This window comes from Notolepis coatsorum (assembly GCF_963971535.1).
Source record: "Notolepis coatsorum genome assembly, chromosome: 13".
NCBI lineage: Eukaryota > Metazoa > Chordata > Actinopteri > Aulopiformes > Paralepididae > Notolepis > Notolepis coatsorum.
Window position 1 is genome coordinate 107,938,927 of NC_140177.1, and position 15,321 is coordinate 107,954,247.

The window sequence follows — 15,321 nt, forward strand, 5'->3', positions numbered from 1 at the left end:
CCCGCTCTACTTCAACTTGTTCTCCTTGCCCCCCCCCCCGGAGAAATGGCCCTGAACCATCATCTTATCTTGTATCTCATCCTGTATACCAGCGCTTGTCGTCCTATGCCTCTTTGTTCTTAGTTCTATTTATTACTTAATTTTTATAATTTTCTTATATACTTTGATTATATTGCTACTATGTATGTATGCATATGCTTATATTACATGTATTTATTGCTCCTATGTCTGCCCATTGCAAACACAGGAACTCTCGAACCCCTGTCCCTGTCTCTCTGTGAGTGGATGTCTCAAATTATGGTGTGTTGATATACGGGTATACAGCCAGCCCTGGTCCCGCCCCATTGGGCCTGTCTGTCAAGGTGGTGTGATGGTCAAGGTGGTGTGATCTTCCCTGCACCTTCCTTGATGTGGCTAAGAGCATCGACTGTAGCGGTTATCTTCCTCAAACCGGTTCTGACTACCACAGGCGCGATGGATCCACCCTACGTTGCCCTCAGTTGACCGGCATCTAACCATGCCCGCTCTACTTCAACTGGATCAGAGCGGTTCTCCTGCCCCCTGGGGAATATGACTCTGATACTTTGAGCTCAGAGCCTTGACTTTTTGCCTTTATCTTATTTTCATACCAGCGCTCGTTTTCCTATGCTTTTTTGTTGTTGTTGTTGTTCTTAGCTCTATTTATTTAAATACAAAATAAAATGTCTTATTTACCTTAGATACTATTGCTACCATGTATGTGTAACGGATGGTACCGCAAGGCGCAGTCACGATGGACTTCCGATGTTGTGAAGTGACTGTGGCGAGTAGCGGTGCTATGGGTTAAACTCACTCTCACCCTTAAAAGACGTAGACACGTTACAAAGCAGTGAGTTCACCTCTTGGTCTTGGTATAGAGGTCTGTGCTGTAGCCCACGGTGTGGCAGACCACGGGTTCGAAACTCCCCCGGGGCACAGAAGTTTAAGGTGACGATGTCACAACCGTTACATATGTATATGTGTTTCATTACATGTATATAATATACATACCAATTATCCACCTGTTCTAGTCTCCATCCATCTATAATCCATAGCAACACTATATATTATCACCGACATCACGTTGGGGGATCCCCTTTGAACAGCCCATCTGTGGTCCTTTTCCTTATCTTCATTGGGGAAAGTCTAGTGTTGGATTTCATGGTGTTTTTTGTTCTTGATCTATTGTGATGTTTCTTTTTGACTTGTAAAGCCCATGGGGGCAATTCCATGTGATCATATGGTAACATATGATATTGTTAACATTAGGGATACATCAATGCCAGTTTACACTGCCAATATACTGCCAGTGCCATTGTAAACTTGTGTAGTCCAATACAATACAGATTATTTATCCAAGCAATGATTTGCTCAATTGTACAAACAGTACTGAACAATGATTGCAAATACTCAACATTGATTAGTAGAATCCTTTTTTCATATATTCTTCCATATGAAAAAGGCAGACAATCAAGTCACTTTGATATTTGATGTTGTTAGTACACGTGGCTATTTATATTATAGTATCTTAAGTTATATTATCCAGTACTGGTGACACGCACCTCCCATTCAACTATATTATCACACTATAGTAGTGACAGTGATACCCTCTGTCGACTGTCTGTGGGTTCAAGTTTTATACCATGCCATTGCATTTCCCAGCCTCAGGCAATTGCTGAGTAGGATCGGGTCGGGTATAGGAGTTATGGAATTAATGCAATTCCGCAGCATTAGCAAAATGCTAGTTCAAAGAATCTAGTGGTGGGATAAGCTTCACAAGCTTTTTTTTTAACGTGCATTCGCATTCTTTCGCCGTTAAGTTTAGGCATAACTTTAAGCATTGTTTCGGAGTTGGTTAAGGTTAGGCATTGTTTCGGAGTTGCTTAAGGTTAGAAGGGTTAAGTTTAGGCGCTGTTAAGGAGCTGGTTAAGGTTAGAGTTTGAGAGAATGGCAATAGACAGCCTATTTCCGCGCTGCCGCTCTCTCGCGCTGCCGTGGTCACATGGGCGTATTGGCCAATCAGAGAAACGCTAAACACAAGTTGGTTGCCTAAAATATTCCCGATCAGGTGATCAACCGGATGGATGATGATTGTCAATCAAGCGAAGTGCTCAACCGTTTTGGCGACGATCATGGGAAGGGGGGCAATGAACCACAACAGCACCGCAGTGAAGATGAGTAGTCCACGCTGTTGTTATGACGGCGCGGTGTGGGCTAATTAAAACCCAGTGAGGAGGAAGCGCTCGTACTGTTTTACTGTCTTCAACGATGGATGAACCGAATATTTTAAGACGCCGGGGGCTTCAGGTAAACGATAGGGCTAGAGGCGAGCCTTCTGTGTTGGTCCTTGGTCGTGTGGGTTGCAATTGCAAATGGTAACAAACATAATGATTTTGATGACGTTTTTGTGGGTAATTTGGCTAATATGTTCAAGAAGCGATCATGCCAAAAAACTACCAGTTTGAGCAAACATCAGCGTTGTAATTGAAAATGGCAGCAACATGGAAATATTTCTGAAGGTTTTTGCCTAGGGCGCAGAACCTTGTCCTCAGTTTTTCTATTCACACTTGTAACCCACTGTTCTAGTCAGCCCCAGCAACGTTGATCCTCAGATTATGTTTCATTGTTTTGAAATGGTAATGAAGAATAGTATCGATTCGTTTTGACCATGAATGGTGTCCATGCATCGAGTAGGCGGTGGCACTGTGTGTTGCGCATGAATAAACAACATTAAATGAATAGGCTTCATTGTTCCAATGGGGCCACTTAATGGTTTTTAATGAATGCAGGGTAGCCACCGTCGGTTTACTGTTTATGGTTTACTATTTCTAGGCTCTGGTGAATTGCCATCCGTGGGCTGCCTTGTGGCAAATCCAAGGATTTAATCCTGAATGATTGACAGCAACACTCCTTTATCCTCATCTGTCTTGTTTATTATTTGAGGAGTGTCAATCCAGAATGTGGGTTATCAAGTGTTCTCCCCCCCCACCTCCCGTTGTTTAGGAAGAGATTAAGACAAAGCTGCATTCCCCATTGTTTGAATATATTGTACAAAGAGGTGGTGTAGGATTAGTAGACACTGTGTCCAACCTGGCTGTTTCCATTCAGCTCTACCAACATAGTGTTCTGGTGCATCTTAAACACAAGCACCTGCTATTTAGATGCAAGTGCAGGCTATTATGGGCATAATCTCTAACAGGTTCTTACTATAGTTTATGTGGTGGTGAGGAGTGGCAGACTGGGGCAGGTCAGGTGCTCCTAGTCCTCCACTAGACTGTGGACTAGGACTGTCCTCCACTAGACTGTGGACTAGGACTGTCCTCCACTAGACTGTGGACTAGGACTGTCCTCCACTAGACTGTGGACTAGGACTGTCCTCCACTAGACTGTGGACTAGGACTGTCCTCCACTAGACTGTGGACTAGGACTGTCCTCCACTAGACTGTGGACTAGGACTGTCCTCCACTAGACTGTGGACTAGGACTGTCCTCCACTAGACTGTGGACTAGGACTGTCCTCCACTAGACTGTGGACTAGGGCTGTCCTCCACTAGACTGTGGACTAGGGCTGTCCTCCACTAGACTGTGGACTAGGGCTGTCCTCCACTAGACTGTGGACTAGGGCTGTCCTCCACTAGACTGTGGACTAGGGCTGTCCTCCACTATAGAATTTCTATAGAGAATGATTGTGTTGAGTAATCAATTAGTTGATTAGATCAGTGGTGTAGTGTAGTTTTTTCACAATGGGTAAACTGATGATTCCCTCCCAGCCTCATACACAACGTCCCGTAGCGACACCCCATAACAAGCACCACCACACTCACTAACACATACTACTATACTAATACTATACTAATATATAAATTACAGTAATTCATCCACACATAATTGAGAGCATTGTGAAATAGTGTATGTTTTATCAACAGTTTATTATAAGCAACACAAGACTTTTAACAGCCATGGACATTTACACTGAAACAATGTCATGTGTTTTGTTTACAGTTGAATGGTTGAGCTTCACTGCAGAGTGATGCATGTGTAGAGTTTGACACTAGTCTGTTTTCACATTTATCTGCTGAAAGTGTAAAGTTTCTCTGTGCTCATTGGAAACCCAATTTTTAAGGGGTGGGCCTACGAGCAGGATTTGTGACATCACAAATAGGTTGGAAGCCAATTCTAGTCCCATAGTAAATTTACACAAGTGTGATGTGGACACTTGAAGCCTGCAGTGCACAGAGACTTGTGTCCAGCAGTTCAACTAATGAGATTAAATATTTTTGCCTATTTCTAGATTCTGGAATTCTTAACCCTTGGTGGTGTTAGTGTCCGAACGGACCCATTTCAAGAATCTAAAATGCAATAATTGCCATATCGTTTTTTTTTTCTGGAACAAGGCTTTGAGTATGTGCTCATGGCGGCTATTTAAACACAAAAACACTCATGTTTACCATTTGAGCTCATTCTGAATATCTTCTAGTTTTTTTTTTACATCTGTGGTGTTCGGGTCCAAACGGACCCGGTATAGAAATATGGCTATAGACATCAGTTGGCTTAATAGAAATGCTACGGCTAGCTCTGTGGATCACATGTCATTCAAGGTTCATATTTGACTAGACACTTCACCCCCCCCCCCCCCTTCATGGGAACAAGAGCAGGAGCGAGAGGGAGGTGTAGAGGAGGAACAGAGCGATAGGGAGGTGGAGAGGGAGAGGAGGAACAGAGCGATAGGGAGGTGGAGAGGGAGAGGAGGAACATAGCGATAGGGAGGTGGAGAGGAGGAACAGAGCAATAGGGAGAGGAGGAACAGATAGGTGGAGGTGTAGAGGAGGAACAGAGCGATAGGGAGAGGGAGAGGAGGAACAGAGCGATAGGGAGGTGGAGAGGGAGAGGAGGAACATAGCGATAGGGAGGTGGAGAGGAGGAAGAGAGTGATAGGGAGAGGAGGAACAGAGAGGTGGAGAGGGAGAGGAAGAGAGTGATAGGGAGGTGGGGGAGGAAGAGTGATAGGGAGGTGGAGAGGGAGAGGAGGAAGAGTTATAGGAAGGTGGAGAGGAGGAAGAGAGTGATAGGGAGGTGAAGAGGAACAGAGTGATATGGAGGTGGGGAGGAGGAAGAGTGATAGGGAGGTGGAGAGGGGAGGAGGAAGAGAGTTATAGGGATGTGGAGAGGGAGAGGAGGAAGAGTTATAGGGAGGTGGAGAGGGAGAGGAGGAATAGAGTGATAGGGAGTGATATAAGAATAAGACATAGGTATATGTACATAAAGTTTACAAGAAGCATGGTAAGACATGCTGAGGTCCTGCGATAGTGCAATACACTGTTAGCTACGGATGAGGCACTGGGTCTTATGTACACTACTATTACAATGCTATACTATACAATCTACAGTTATACTATGTGTCTTTATGCTAGCTTGCTATATCCATCTGTTTACTATACAAGAACCACTCCCGTTCTTGTTTTTAAAGTGACCTTTCATTGTGTAAAGTGACCATTGAGTGTGAGCATGTGTTCATGCTAAAGTGACTGCTAGTGTGTGAGCTTATACAGTGTGTGTGTGTGCTCATGTGTGCTTGTGTGTGGAGAGTTCAGTGTTCAAGACTGATGGTCTGGGGGAAGAAGCTGAGCCGAAGTCTCTCTGTCCTAGTTGCTGGTGTTCGCTAGGGATGGGTACCGAATTCGGTACTTTTGAGGTACCGAACCGAAACACGTCGGTACTACCGAGTATCGAATCAAGTGAGAAACCAATTTTTTTTTAACTTTTTTTTTTTAACTTTTTTTCTTTTCATGTCAACGTTCACACGCACAATATATGCTTACCTAGGATTTGACTTGATTCAACAACAAAGCAGTCGGAGCAATGACAAGCCGAAAACTGTCGAAATTGTAGTTATTTGAAGTTTGGATTTTTTTTAACGACTGAGGTAGGTAAATAAAATGTCTTGAGACTAAAGTACCGAAAAAAGGTACCGTTGGGTACCGGTATCGATTCACAGGTACCGGTATCGGTTCAAATGTGAAAGGTACCCATCCCTAGTGTTCGCAGGCGTTTGCCTGACCGCAGCAGCTTGAATAGGCTGTTGTTGGGGTGGTGAGGGTCTTTCATTATTCTGCAGGCTCTGGATTTGCACCTCTTGTTATATAAGACCTGCAGGGGTGGTAGTGCAATACCCGTAGTACGCTCAGCTGAGCGCACCACTCTCTGTAGGGCCTTCTTGTCCTGTGCCGTGCTGTTTCCATACCAGGCAGTGATGTTTCCAGTCAAGATGCTCTTAGTCTCTACAGCTCCGGCGTAGAAGGACTGGAGTATCTTCCCCGATACTCTGAACTTCCTTAACTGTCTCAGGTGGTAGAGGCGCTGCTTCGCCTTCCTTACGACTGAGTCTATGTGTGTTGTCCATGTCAGGTCCTCTGCGATGTGGACCCCCAGGTACTTGAGGCTGCTCACCCTGTCCACGGTAGCCCCGTTAATCGTCAGTGGTGTATGTGTCCCCTGCTGTCCTCTCCTAAAATCCACAATCAGCTCCTTGGTTTTACCAATGTTCAGGAGCAGGCTGTTGTCCTGGCACCAGCGTTCCAGTACCTCAACCTCCTCCCGGTAGGCCTTCTTGTCGTTGTCCGAGATCAGCCCCACCACCACTGTGTCATCCGCAAACTTCACTATGGAGTTGGAGCTGAACTTGGCCACACAATCATGTGTGTATAGTGAATACAGCAGGGGGCTCAGGACACAGCCCTGGGGGGACCCGATACTCAGGGTGATGGTGTTGGAGGTCTGACCCCCCACCCTGACCGCCTGGGGCCTTTCACTCAAAGTCCAGTATCCAGGCGCTCACAGCTTGTCCACCAGTCTGGTGGGGACTATGGTGTTGAACGCTGAGCTATAGTCAATGAACAACAGTCTCACATAGCCCCCCTTCTGGCAGTCTAGGTGAGAGAGGGTGCTGTGCAGTACTTGGGAGACCGCATCGTCAGTGGACCTGTTTGGCCTGTATGCAAATTGCATAGGGTCCATATCGCTGGGGAGGGAGGCACAAATGTAATCCTGTGAGTGATAGGGAGGTGGAGAGGGAGTGATAGGGAGGTGGAGAGGGAGAGTGTCATGTACGAAGGTCTAAGAATAACAACTGGAGGGCGGCACATGAGCAAAAGCAGCCTCTCTCAGTAAATGCGTTCAAATCAAGGTCCCAGGTATAGGTAAAAGAAGACACAACACAAGACGTTTTCCAAATAGTAAATTATATATTTATGGTGATAGGGATTTAAACCTCCACCATAATGCAAAAAGGGGAAAAGGTAGGGGAGGACAAACAATACATACATGTAAACAAACAAACACTTAGTAGTCAAAATACAACCACGTGCCCATCATAGGACACCACAGCTATGGGTTTAATCCACACTCCATGTGATAAATGGCACCCAGCCACACAGTGTTGCTTCAGGCAACAGATAGGCGAGACGGCAGCCTCCTCACTCCACCCTGAAACGTGGCAGTGACTTCCATCAATGAGGGCCCCGTGTGTGTGTGTCATCTTCCAGTTTATATCCACTCATCCAACTAACTGCCCACAGGTGTAATCAAGCAGGTGCAATCAGCTCAATCAGGAGGATGAGTGGTCTCTGGGAAAAAGAGAGAAGAAACAGAATTAAAGATGACACATCACACAACCAAGAACAACATAACCCATACTCATGATACTAATCTGATGTTCACATGGTCTCCCAAAATACAGTAATAATGATAATGACCAACCCACGTACGTCACAGAGAGGAAGAAGAGTGATAGGGAGGTGGAGAGGGGGAGGAAGAAGACAGTGATAGGGAGGTGGAGAGGGGGAGGAAGAAGACCGTGATAGGGAGGTGGAGAGGGGGAGGAAGAAGACGGTGATAGGGAGGTGGAGAGGGAGAGTAGGAAGAGTGATAGGGGGGTGGAGAGGGAGAGGAGGAACAGTGATAGAGGGAGAGGAGGAACAGTGATAGGGAGGTGGAGAGCGAGAGGAGGAAGAGAGTGATAGGGAGGTGGAGAGGGAGAGAAGGAAGAGAGTGATAGGGAGGTGGAGTTGTTTTGTTCCTTGATTTATTTCCATAATACAGTTCTAAAACCCACAAAGCAGTTTACTCAATAAAGTGTCTTTGTATATTAGCCTGTTATAGTCAGATTGCATAAATATTTACCCATTTTCTTCAATATGGGGAACAGCATGAGTGAATATAATCCTATTTTCGATTGAAAAAATATGTATATTGTTTCTTGGGGCCATATGGGGGCCATATAAAATAATGTTTGATATGGGTACTGGTTATGATGACCTAATAAGTTAGTAATGAAGTACAAAACAAAACTGGATAATAATCCTTATTTTTTGGGGTGGTTGGTACTGAGTTACACACCGGGTCCATTCGGACCCAGAGTTTTTGTTAACACCAAAATAAGATAAATAAATAAGCAGCGCACAAGGGAATGAGGGAGGGAGAAGGAGTAGCCTAGATGTCACTTTAACCCTTTCTGCGCCAAACCTGAGATTTCTCGGGTTTCGATCCTTTTTTCTTATTTTCGATTTCCCCATTCTTTTTTTTTTGATCCACTTTTTCTTCCATTTTTCCATATTTTTCTCCCATCCCAATTTCGTATCATCCAATTCAACCCTCCCCTGTCACGAACGCTGTTTCTTGCCTCCCACAAGCCGGCTGTAATGTGGACTAAGTCATACATAGCACAAGTCCCCTCCGGTACTTGAGGTAACAGCAGTCGCATCTTTTCACCTGCGCAGCTCGACCTCTCAGTGTCGAGGAGTAACGCGTGGGAGGCTCACGCTGCCCCCGACACTTCCTGATTTTACTGCGCAGGCGCACCAACCGACTTGTAGGAGTCGCTTGTTCACAACGTTCGATCCCCACCCTTCAGTTTTCCCTCCCCGTAATACGGCCAATGTGTATTACTGCGGACGACCAGCCAAACTGAAAAACAATGTGGAGAGCTGGATTCGAACACGCGAATCCTAGCGTCTCCACACTGGTGGCGAGTGACTTGTCCACTACACCACCTAGCCGCCCTCGATTTCCCCATTCTAAACACTCGCGTGGACCTGCCTGTGTCTCCCTGGCACTGCTGCCTACGTTATAATTGCAATGACGATTGATTCCCGACAGGTGGCAGTATCGCCTACCTTTTGAACTGGGTCTCTCAATTGTCTTTCAGTACTGAGGTACCTCCGGCTGCAGGAATCCCCTCCCCCTCAAAGTGAATCAGCACACAGACACAGCTATCTCTCGCCGATCTGCTTGCCTGAAACCTATTGTTTCCCGTATTATAGCCATGCCCAATGCACACGACTAATGGCGATTGTGATGGAACTACTGGGATTATTCATTTTGGAGTAACTTCTGACTAAGGTAAGGTCTATTTTACCGAACCTAAAACATGCTTTTGTATTGATCACAGCGTCGTATTTTACCGAACCTAAAACATACCTTTGGTAATGACCGCAGCTTTGAGGTAAAACGACCCCCCCCCTCCCTTGATTATTTTGTGAAGAAACATCTATATTTGTATACCTTTTGATTTGGAAATAATATAGGTTTCAGGCGAGCAACCCTAACGATTTGCGCATATGCATATAACGCGTCATATCTCACTATCTAGAAAACGAGACTGGATTATTTTGAAACGGGACGATGTTTAGAGTGGAATAGCGCACAAACGAAAGTATGTAGAAATGAACTGGTTTGTCCATGTTGGACTATAAATAGTGCCTGTCAAATGAGCCATACTACTATTGTCTCCATAGCTATAATATAGAATATACGATGGGTCCGCAAACATCGTGAAAATGGTCAATAACGCTGGCGCCAGGGAGTAAAGATGGGAAAACAGCGTGGCAGTCAATTAAGGTTAACAACATTTAAAAGGTTATGTTGTTTTGGGGGATATGTTTTTAACTGTGTATGTTACAATAAACTATGCTAGTATGGGGGAAATTAGAGGGCCAGAAGTTTTGTTCACAAATATATTAGCTATTCAAAGACACATCTGCTAGGCTTCTGTTTGATTTACAAAATGATTCTCCTTCGAATTATTATAACATGAGAGACTCTAATTCAAATAAATATATTATAGTAGCAGACTAGCAGGCTCTGCAAAACTACATGGTGCACCTTTAAATTTCTTTGTGGAAAAAGACAAATTATTATTCAAAGTACAGTATTTGACATGCAGCTTAAAACATGTCTGGAGGGGAACTTTAATGGCTTGGACTGGTCTTCTACCATTTTAGTGTTAATCACCACCCCTGGATCTTTTAGCATGGCTGAAGGAGACAATCATTCACTGCTTTGACAAAAAAATTAAGTCTGGCAGTGTCCTAATTTTATATATATTTTTTTGCATTAGGCCTAACAAAAATAATGGTTGGTTTCAGGTTGCCGACCGACCCTGCCGATTTAGGTGCGACCCAATATATTTTATGAGTTTTAAAAAAAAATATATATATTAAAAAAAAAAAAAAATCCGTTTTTTTTTTTTTTTTTTTTTTTTTAGAATAAAGTTTCATAGAAATCTTAGTCAAACATTTAGTATTATGGATATTAAACATGCTGGCAGAGTACATGCATCCATGTTGTTGTGAACATTTTAACCCTTTCACTGCCACACGACAGCCGGTTAACCCTTTCACTGTGACAATACAGAAGGTTAGCCCTTTACTATCACACAACCGACGGCGATGCTCCATCATTAGCATCATTAGCTCCGCATCCGCGGAGCTAATGATGCTAATGATGGAGCATCGCCGTCGGTTGTGTGATAGTAAAGGGCTAACCTTCTGTCGTGTGGCAGTGAAAGGGTTAATTAAATAAAGAAATTCCCTATCCATAGTCGCCGTGGGAAAGAATAAAATAAAAAAAAAATAAAAAAAAATTCCCTACCTACCCATGGCCAAACTGACAACCAACCTGAAACCAACTATTATTTTTGTTAGGCCTTACCGAAATGTGACACCGGTGGATCTCACGTGAATCGGTACTCGCCGCTCGGTAGTACCGACGTGATTCGGTCTATACCCTTCGGATTCCCCATCCCTAGTAAGAAGGGATCACTACAGAGCAGCAGCATAGTGTCTGTAGGGGTGAGGTAAAAAGGGATCACTAGCAGCATAGTGTCTGTAGGGGTGAGGTAAGAAGGGATCACTAGCAGCATAGTGTCTGTAGGGGTGAGGTAAGAAGGGATCACTACAGAGCAGCAGCATAGTGTGTAGGGGTGAGGTAAGAAGGGATCACTACAGAGCAGCAGCATAGTGTCTGTAGGGGTGAGGTAAGAAGGGATCACTACAGAGCAGCAGCATAGTGTGTAGGGGTGAGGTAAGAAGGGATCACTACAGAGCAGCAGCATAGTGTGTAGGGGTGAGGTAAGAAGGGATCACTACAGAGCAGCAGCATAGTGTGTAGGGGTGAGGTAAGAAGGGATCACTACAGAGCAGCAGCATAGTGTGTAGGGGTGAGGTAAGAAGGGATCACTACAGAGCAGCAGCATAGTGTGTAGGGGTGAGGTAAGAAGGGATCACTACAGAGCAGCAGCATAGTGTGTAGGGGTGAGGTAAGAAGGGATCACTACAGAGCAGCAGCATAGTGTCTGTAGGGGTGAGGTAAGAAGGGATCACTACAGAGCAGCAGCATAGTGTGTAGGGGTGAGGTAAGAAGGGATCACTACAGAGTAGGGCTGGGCGATATGACGATATTATATAAATATCGGGTACAGTTCATTAACAATACACTTTTTAAACGTATCGTGGATATCGTGATGTTTTGCCCAAGAGGATTGTGTCGCGTCAATCTGGTCCACACGTTCAAACTTTTGAACAACGCCGCCCCCACACACACACTACTGCATCAAAGTTACTACTTATGATTAACAAAGGCATTCGTTTTGTGGCATTAACGTTATATAGTTACACGTTCAATAACATCAGCGTATTTACCCGAACATAGCAACGTTCGAGGTCGACCTAGATAGATAGCAAGCATTACTCGTTCATATCTCAGCCCGTGCTGAGTTGTGCCCATTCTGCGGTCTGTTAATAAAGTTTTCAATCAGACAGATGTATGGAAAGGCTTTTATTATAACATTCGTTGCAGTAAAATCATTATGCCTCGTTTAGTCATCCTGCGGAGCTAAAAGCTAAACGTCGGCCGCGGGGAGCTACCGTTGTTGTTGTCGTTGAGCTCTCGTCAAAATCAATGGCGGATATAGCGGAAGTAAAAAATGAATACGCGCTTGCCGATTGGTGCTAAGAACAGCAGGGCGGGTGCAAGCGGTGTGACGTAATTGGCAGACTCGACTGTCAATCAAAATTATTCTGTTTGCCGTCTGAATGAATGAAAACTTTATTAACAGATTGCAGAATGGGTACAATACAGTACAGCTCAATACAACAACAGTGGACTGGAGGATGAAGACCAGAAAAAGACTTTCGCCTTTTTTACATAAGGGTCCTCCATTTTCAATTAATCATATTTCATATCTAAATCATATAATATCTCATTGCTAAATATATGCAATATATAATCTAATTATCCAATCATCTAAATATATAATATAAAAATGCTAAATGCATGGGTATTTTATTTTGTCTTTAATGTTAGCTTGCAAACTCAAATACTGTCTTGGTAAGCCTCATAATGAATTGTTTGGGGGAAAAAAAGAAAAACATTGTGATGTGTATCGTGTATCGCCGAAAGGTCAGAAAATATCGTGATATCATATTTAGGCCATATCGCCCAGCCCTACTACAGAGCAGCAGCATAGTGTGTAGGGGTGAGGTAAGAAGGGATCACTACAGAGCAGCAGCATAGTGTGTAGGGGTGAGGTAAGAAGGGATCACTACAGAGCAGCAGCATAGTGTGTAGGGGTGAGGTCACTAGCCTGGTGGTCTACTTTCCAAATGTATTTGTACTCCGGCATCTGAGGTGTGCTTTGCCTCCTTGCTTGTGTGGCAGAGCGATGGCTTGTCATGGTCAGTGAGAGGTTGGCACAGAGCTAAACAGTCTCTGGGGTGGTGTGGGTGGTTGGGTTGTAAAGGTCAAAGAAGTGGGCTTGAGACCCGAATGTTGCTAGTAGGGCTGTCTTAAATACTTCGAAGCTTCGAAGCTTCGTTCGATGGCACAAGCTTCGAACATTAAAAAAAAATCGAAGTTTAAAAAAAAATATATATATATAATTCTTTTTTTTCAATTTTTTTTTTACTTCGATTTGTGTGTGTGTCAATCAATCAATCAATCAATCAAATGTATTTGTATAGCACGTTTAAACATGACGCTTGTCAACCAAAGTGCTTCACATGGCTAAGCTAAGTACAAAGAAAAGTATAAAATAAACAGAGAAACAAAATAAAATCAACGGCATAGACAAAGGAAAAACAGAACAACACGTCAACAAGTACGGCAAGAGTCAAAGTGAGTCAGGGAAGGCCAGGCGATATAGGTGGGTTTTGAGTTTTGATTTAAAAGACTCGATGGAGGGGGCAGATTTGATGGACATGGGGATGCTGTTCCAGAGGTCAGGGGCTGCGACCGCAAAAGCACGTCCCCCCCTAGACTTGAAGTTGGACCTACGAGTGGTTAGGAGACCCTTATCAGCCGATCTGAGGGCCCTGGCGTTGGTATAGGGGGTGAGGAGGTCTGCTAGGTAAGCAGGGGCTTTACCATTTAGGGCTTTGTACACCATTAAGAGGACCTTGAAGTCTATTCTAAAGCGCACCGGGAGCCAGTGGAGGGAGGCAAGTACAGGGGTGATGTGAGCTCTCTTCCGGGTACCTGTGAGCAGTCTAGCGGCAGCGTTTTGGGGGAGTTGTAGACGGGCTATGGTGGATTTATTTAGCCCCAGGTACAGGGAGTTACAGTAGTCTAAGCGTGAGGATATGAAGGCGTGAATTATTCTTTCCAGGTCTGAGGGGGAGAGAATGGCCTTGATCTTGGCTATGGACCGGAGCTGGAAAAAGCATCCCTTCACCACCGAGTTTACCTGCCTATTGAAGGAAAACTCGGGGTCAAAGAGCACGCCCAGGTTTTTAACAAAGGGCTTGACTAGGGGAGACAGGTTACCCAGGCTGCTGGCAATGACATTGGTTTGGTTTGGAGGGCCGAAAAGGAGGATTTCACATTTTGAGTGATTGAGTTGTAGAAAATTGTGTGCCATCCAGCATTTGATGTCGTCTAGGCAGGAATGAAGACTGTCAAGATTGTTTATATTGTTGGGTTTCATGGGGAGATAGACCTGAGTGTCGTCAGCATAAAAATGGAAAGAGATGTTGTGTTTTTTAATTATCAGACCAAGGGGCAGCATGTATAGGGAGAATAGGATAGGGCCAAGGATGGAGCCTTGTGGAACCCCGCAAGAGAGAGAGGCAGAGGGGGAGGAGCAGTTTCCGATGTTAACGGAAAAGCTTCTGTCACTGAGGTAGGAGGTGAACCATGATAGGGCTGTGCCACTGACACCAACTGCTTGGTGGAGACGGTCAATGAGGATAGCATGGTCTATTGCAGGGGTGGCCAACCCGCGGCTCGCGAGCCGCATGCGGCTCTTTGCCCGTCAATGTGCGGCTCTTCCATCCATAAAAAAAAATTAAAAAAAAAATTTTTTTTTTTTTTTTTTTTTTTTTTTTACTTTTTTTTTTTTATGTCACTCATTCCATAAGGACGTAGAATAAACATTTACAATTTTTTTTTAAATGGCCCATTTGCATGTTCTTGGTATCTGAATCTAGGGACATATATGGATCAGTGTCAGAAATAGTGTGTCTGTTACTAGGCTTGAGTAAATTGTAATGAACCAAAGGAGAATATCAATTCTATTTAAAAAAAAATTATCTTTGACTGTAAATAACACCATGCTAAAATTGACCAGACCTGAAAAATCTAAGCAAATGAATAAAGGGAAGATGATTAAACAGAAGGTTTTGTAGATACAGTACTGAATTCTGCCATCTTTTTTATAATGTAAATTTCTCCACCATTTTTCATCATATTGCAACACCGTTTTTTGCAAGACGTTCACAGAAAGGTAGAGAAACTAACTGCGTTCTGTTTTATGGCAATAACGTTCAGGTTTGTGGGAGATAATCCCAAAAAATAAGAGAAATTAAAAAGTAAATCCAGAAGTCAGATGATTGACAGGGGCTGGTGTGAGCTGGGTAGGGTAGAAAGCCCTGAGTCTCTTCCTTCAAAAGACTACACTCACTTTTGGCTGTGCCACTTCCTCCTGTCAATATGCGCCGGTTTCCGACTCAATGCCCTGAGATTTCTATAATCT

The 15,321-nt window shown here is 44.1% G+C and overlaps 1 protein-coding gene across 1 annotated transcript in view; it reads left to right on the forward strand.

The window, feature by feature from the left end:
* Window positions 1-2,266: 2,266 nt before the first annotated feature.
* Window positions 2,267-15,321, forward strand: part of mast3a (microtubule associated serine/threonine kinase 3a) — a 276,511-nt gene continuing 263,456 nt past the window's right edge. Inside the window, exon 1 of the mRNA XM_084328022.1 lies at window positions 2,267-2,325. Within this exon, the coding sequence (XP_084184148.1) occupies window positions 2,287-2,325 (39 nt within the window). The 5' untranslated portion in view covers window positions 2,267-2,286. The remainder of the gene's footprint in view (window positions 2,326-15,321) is intronic.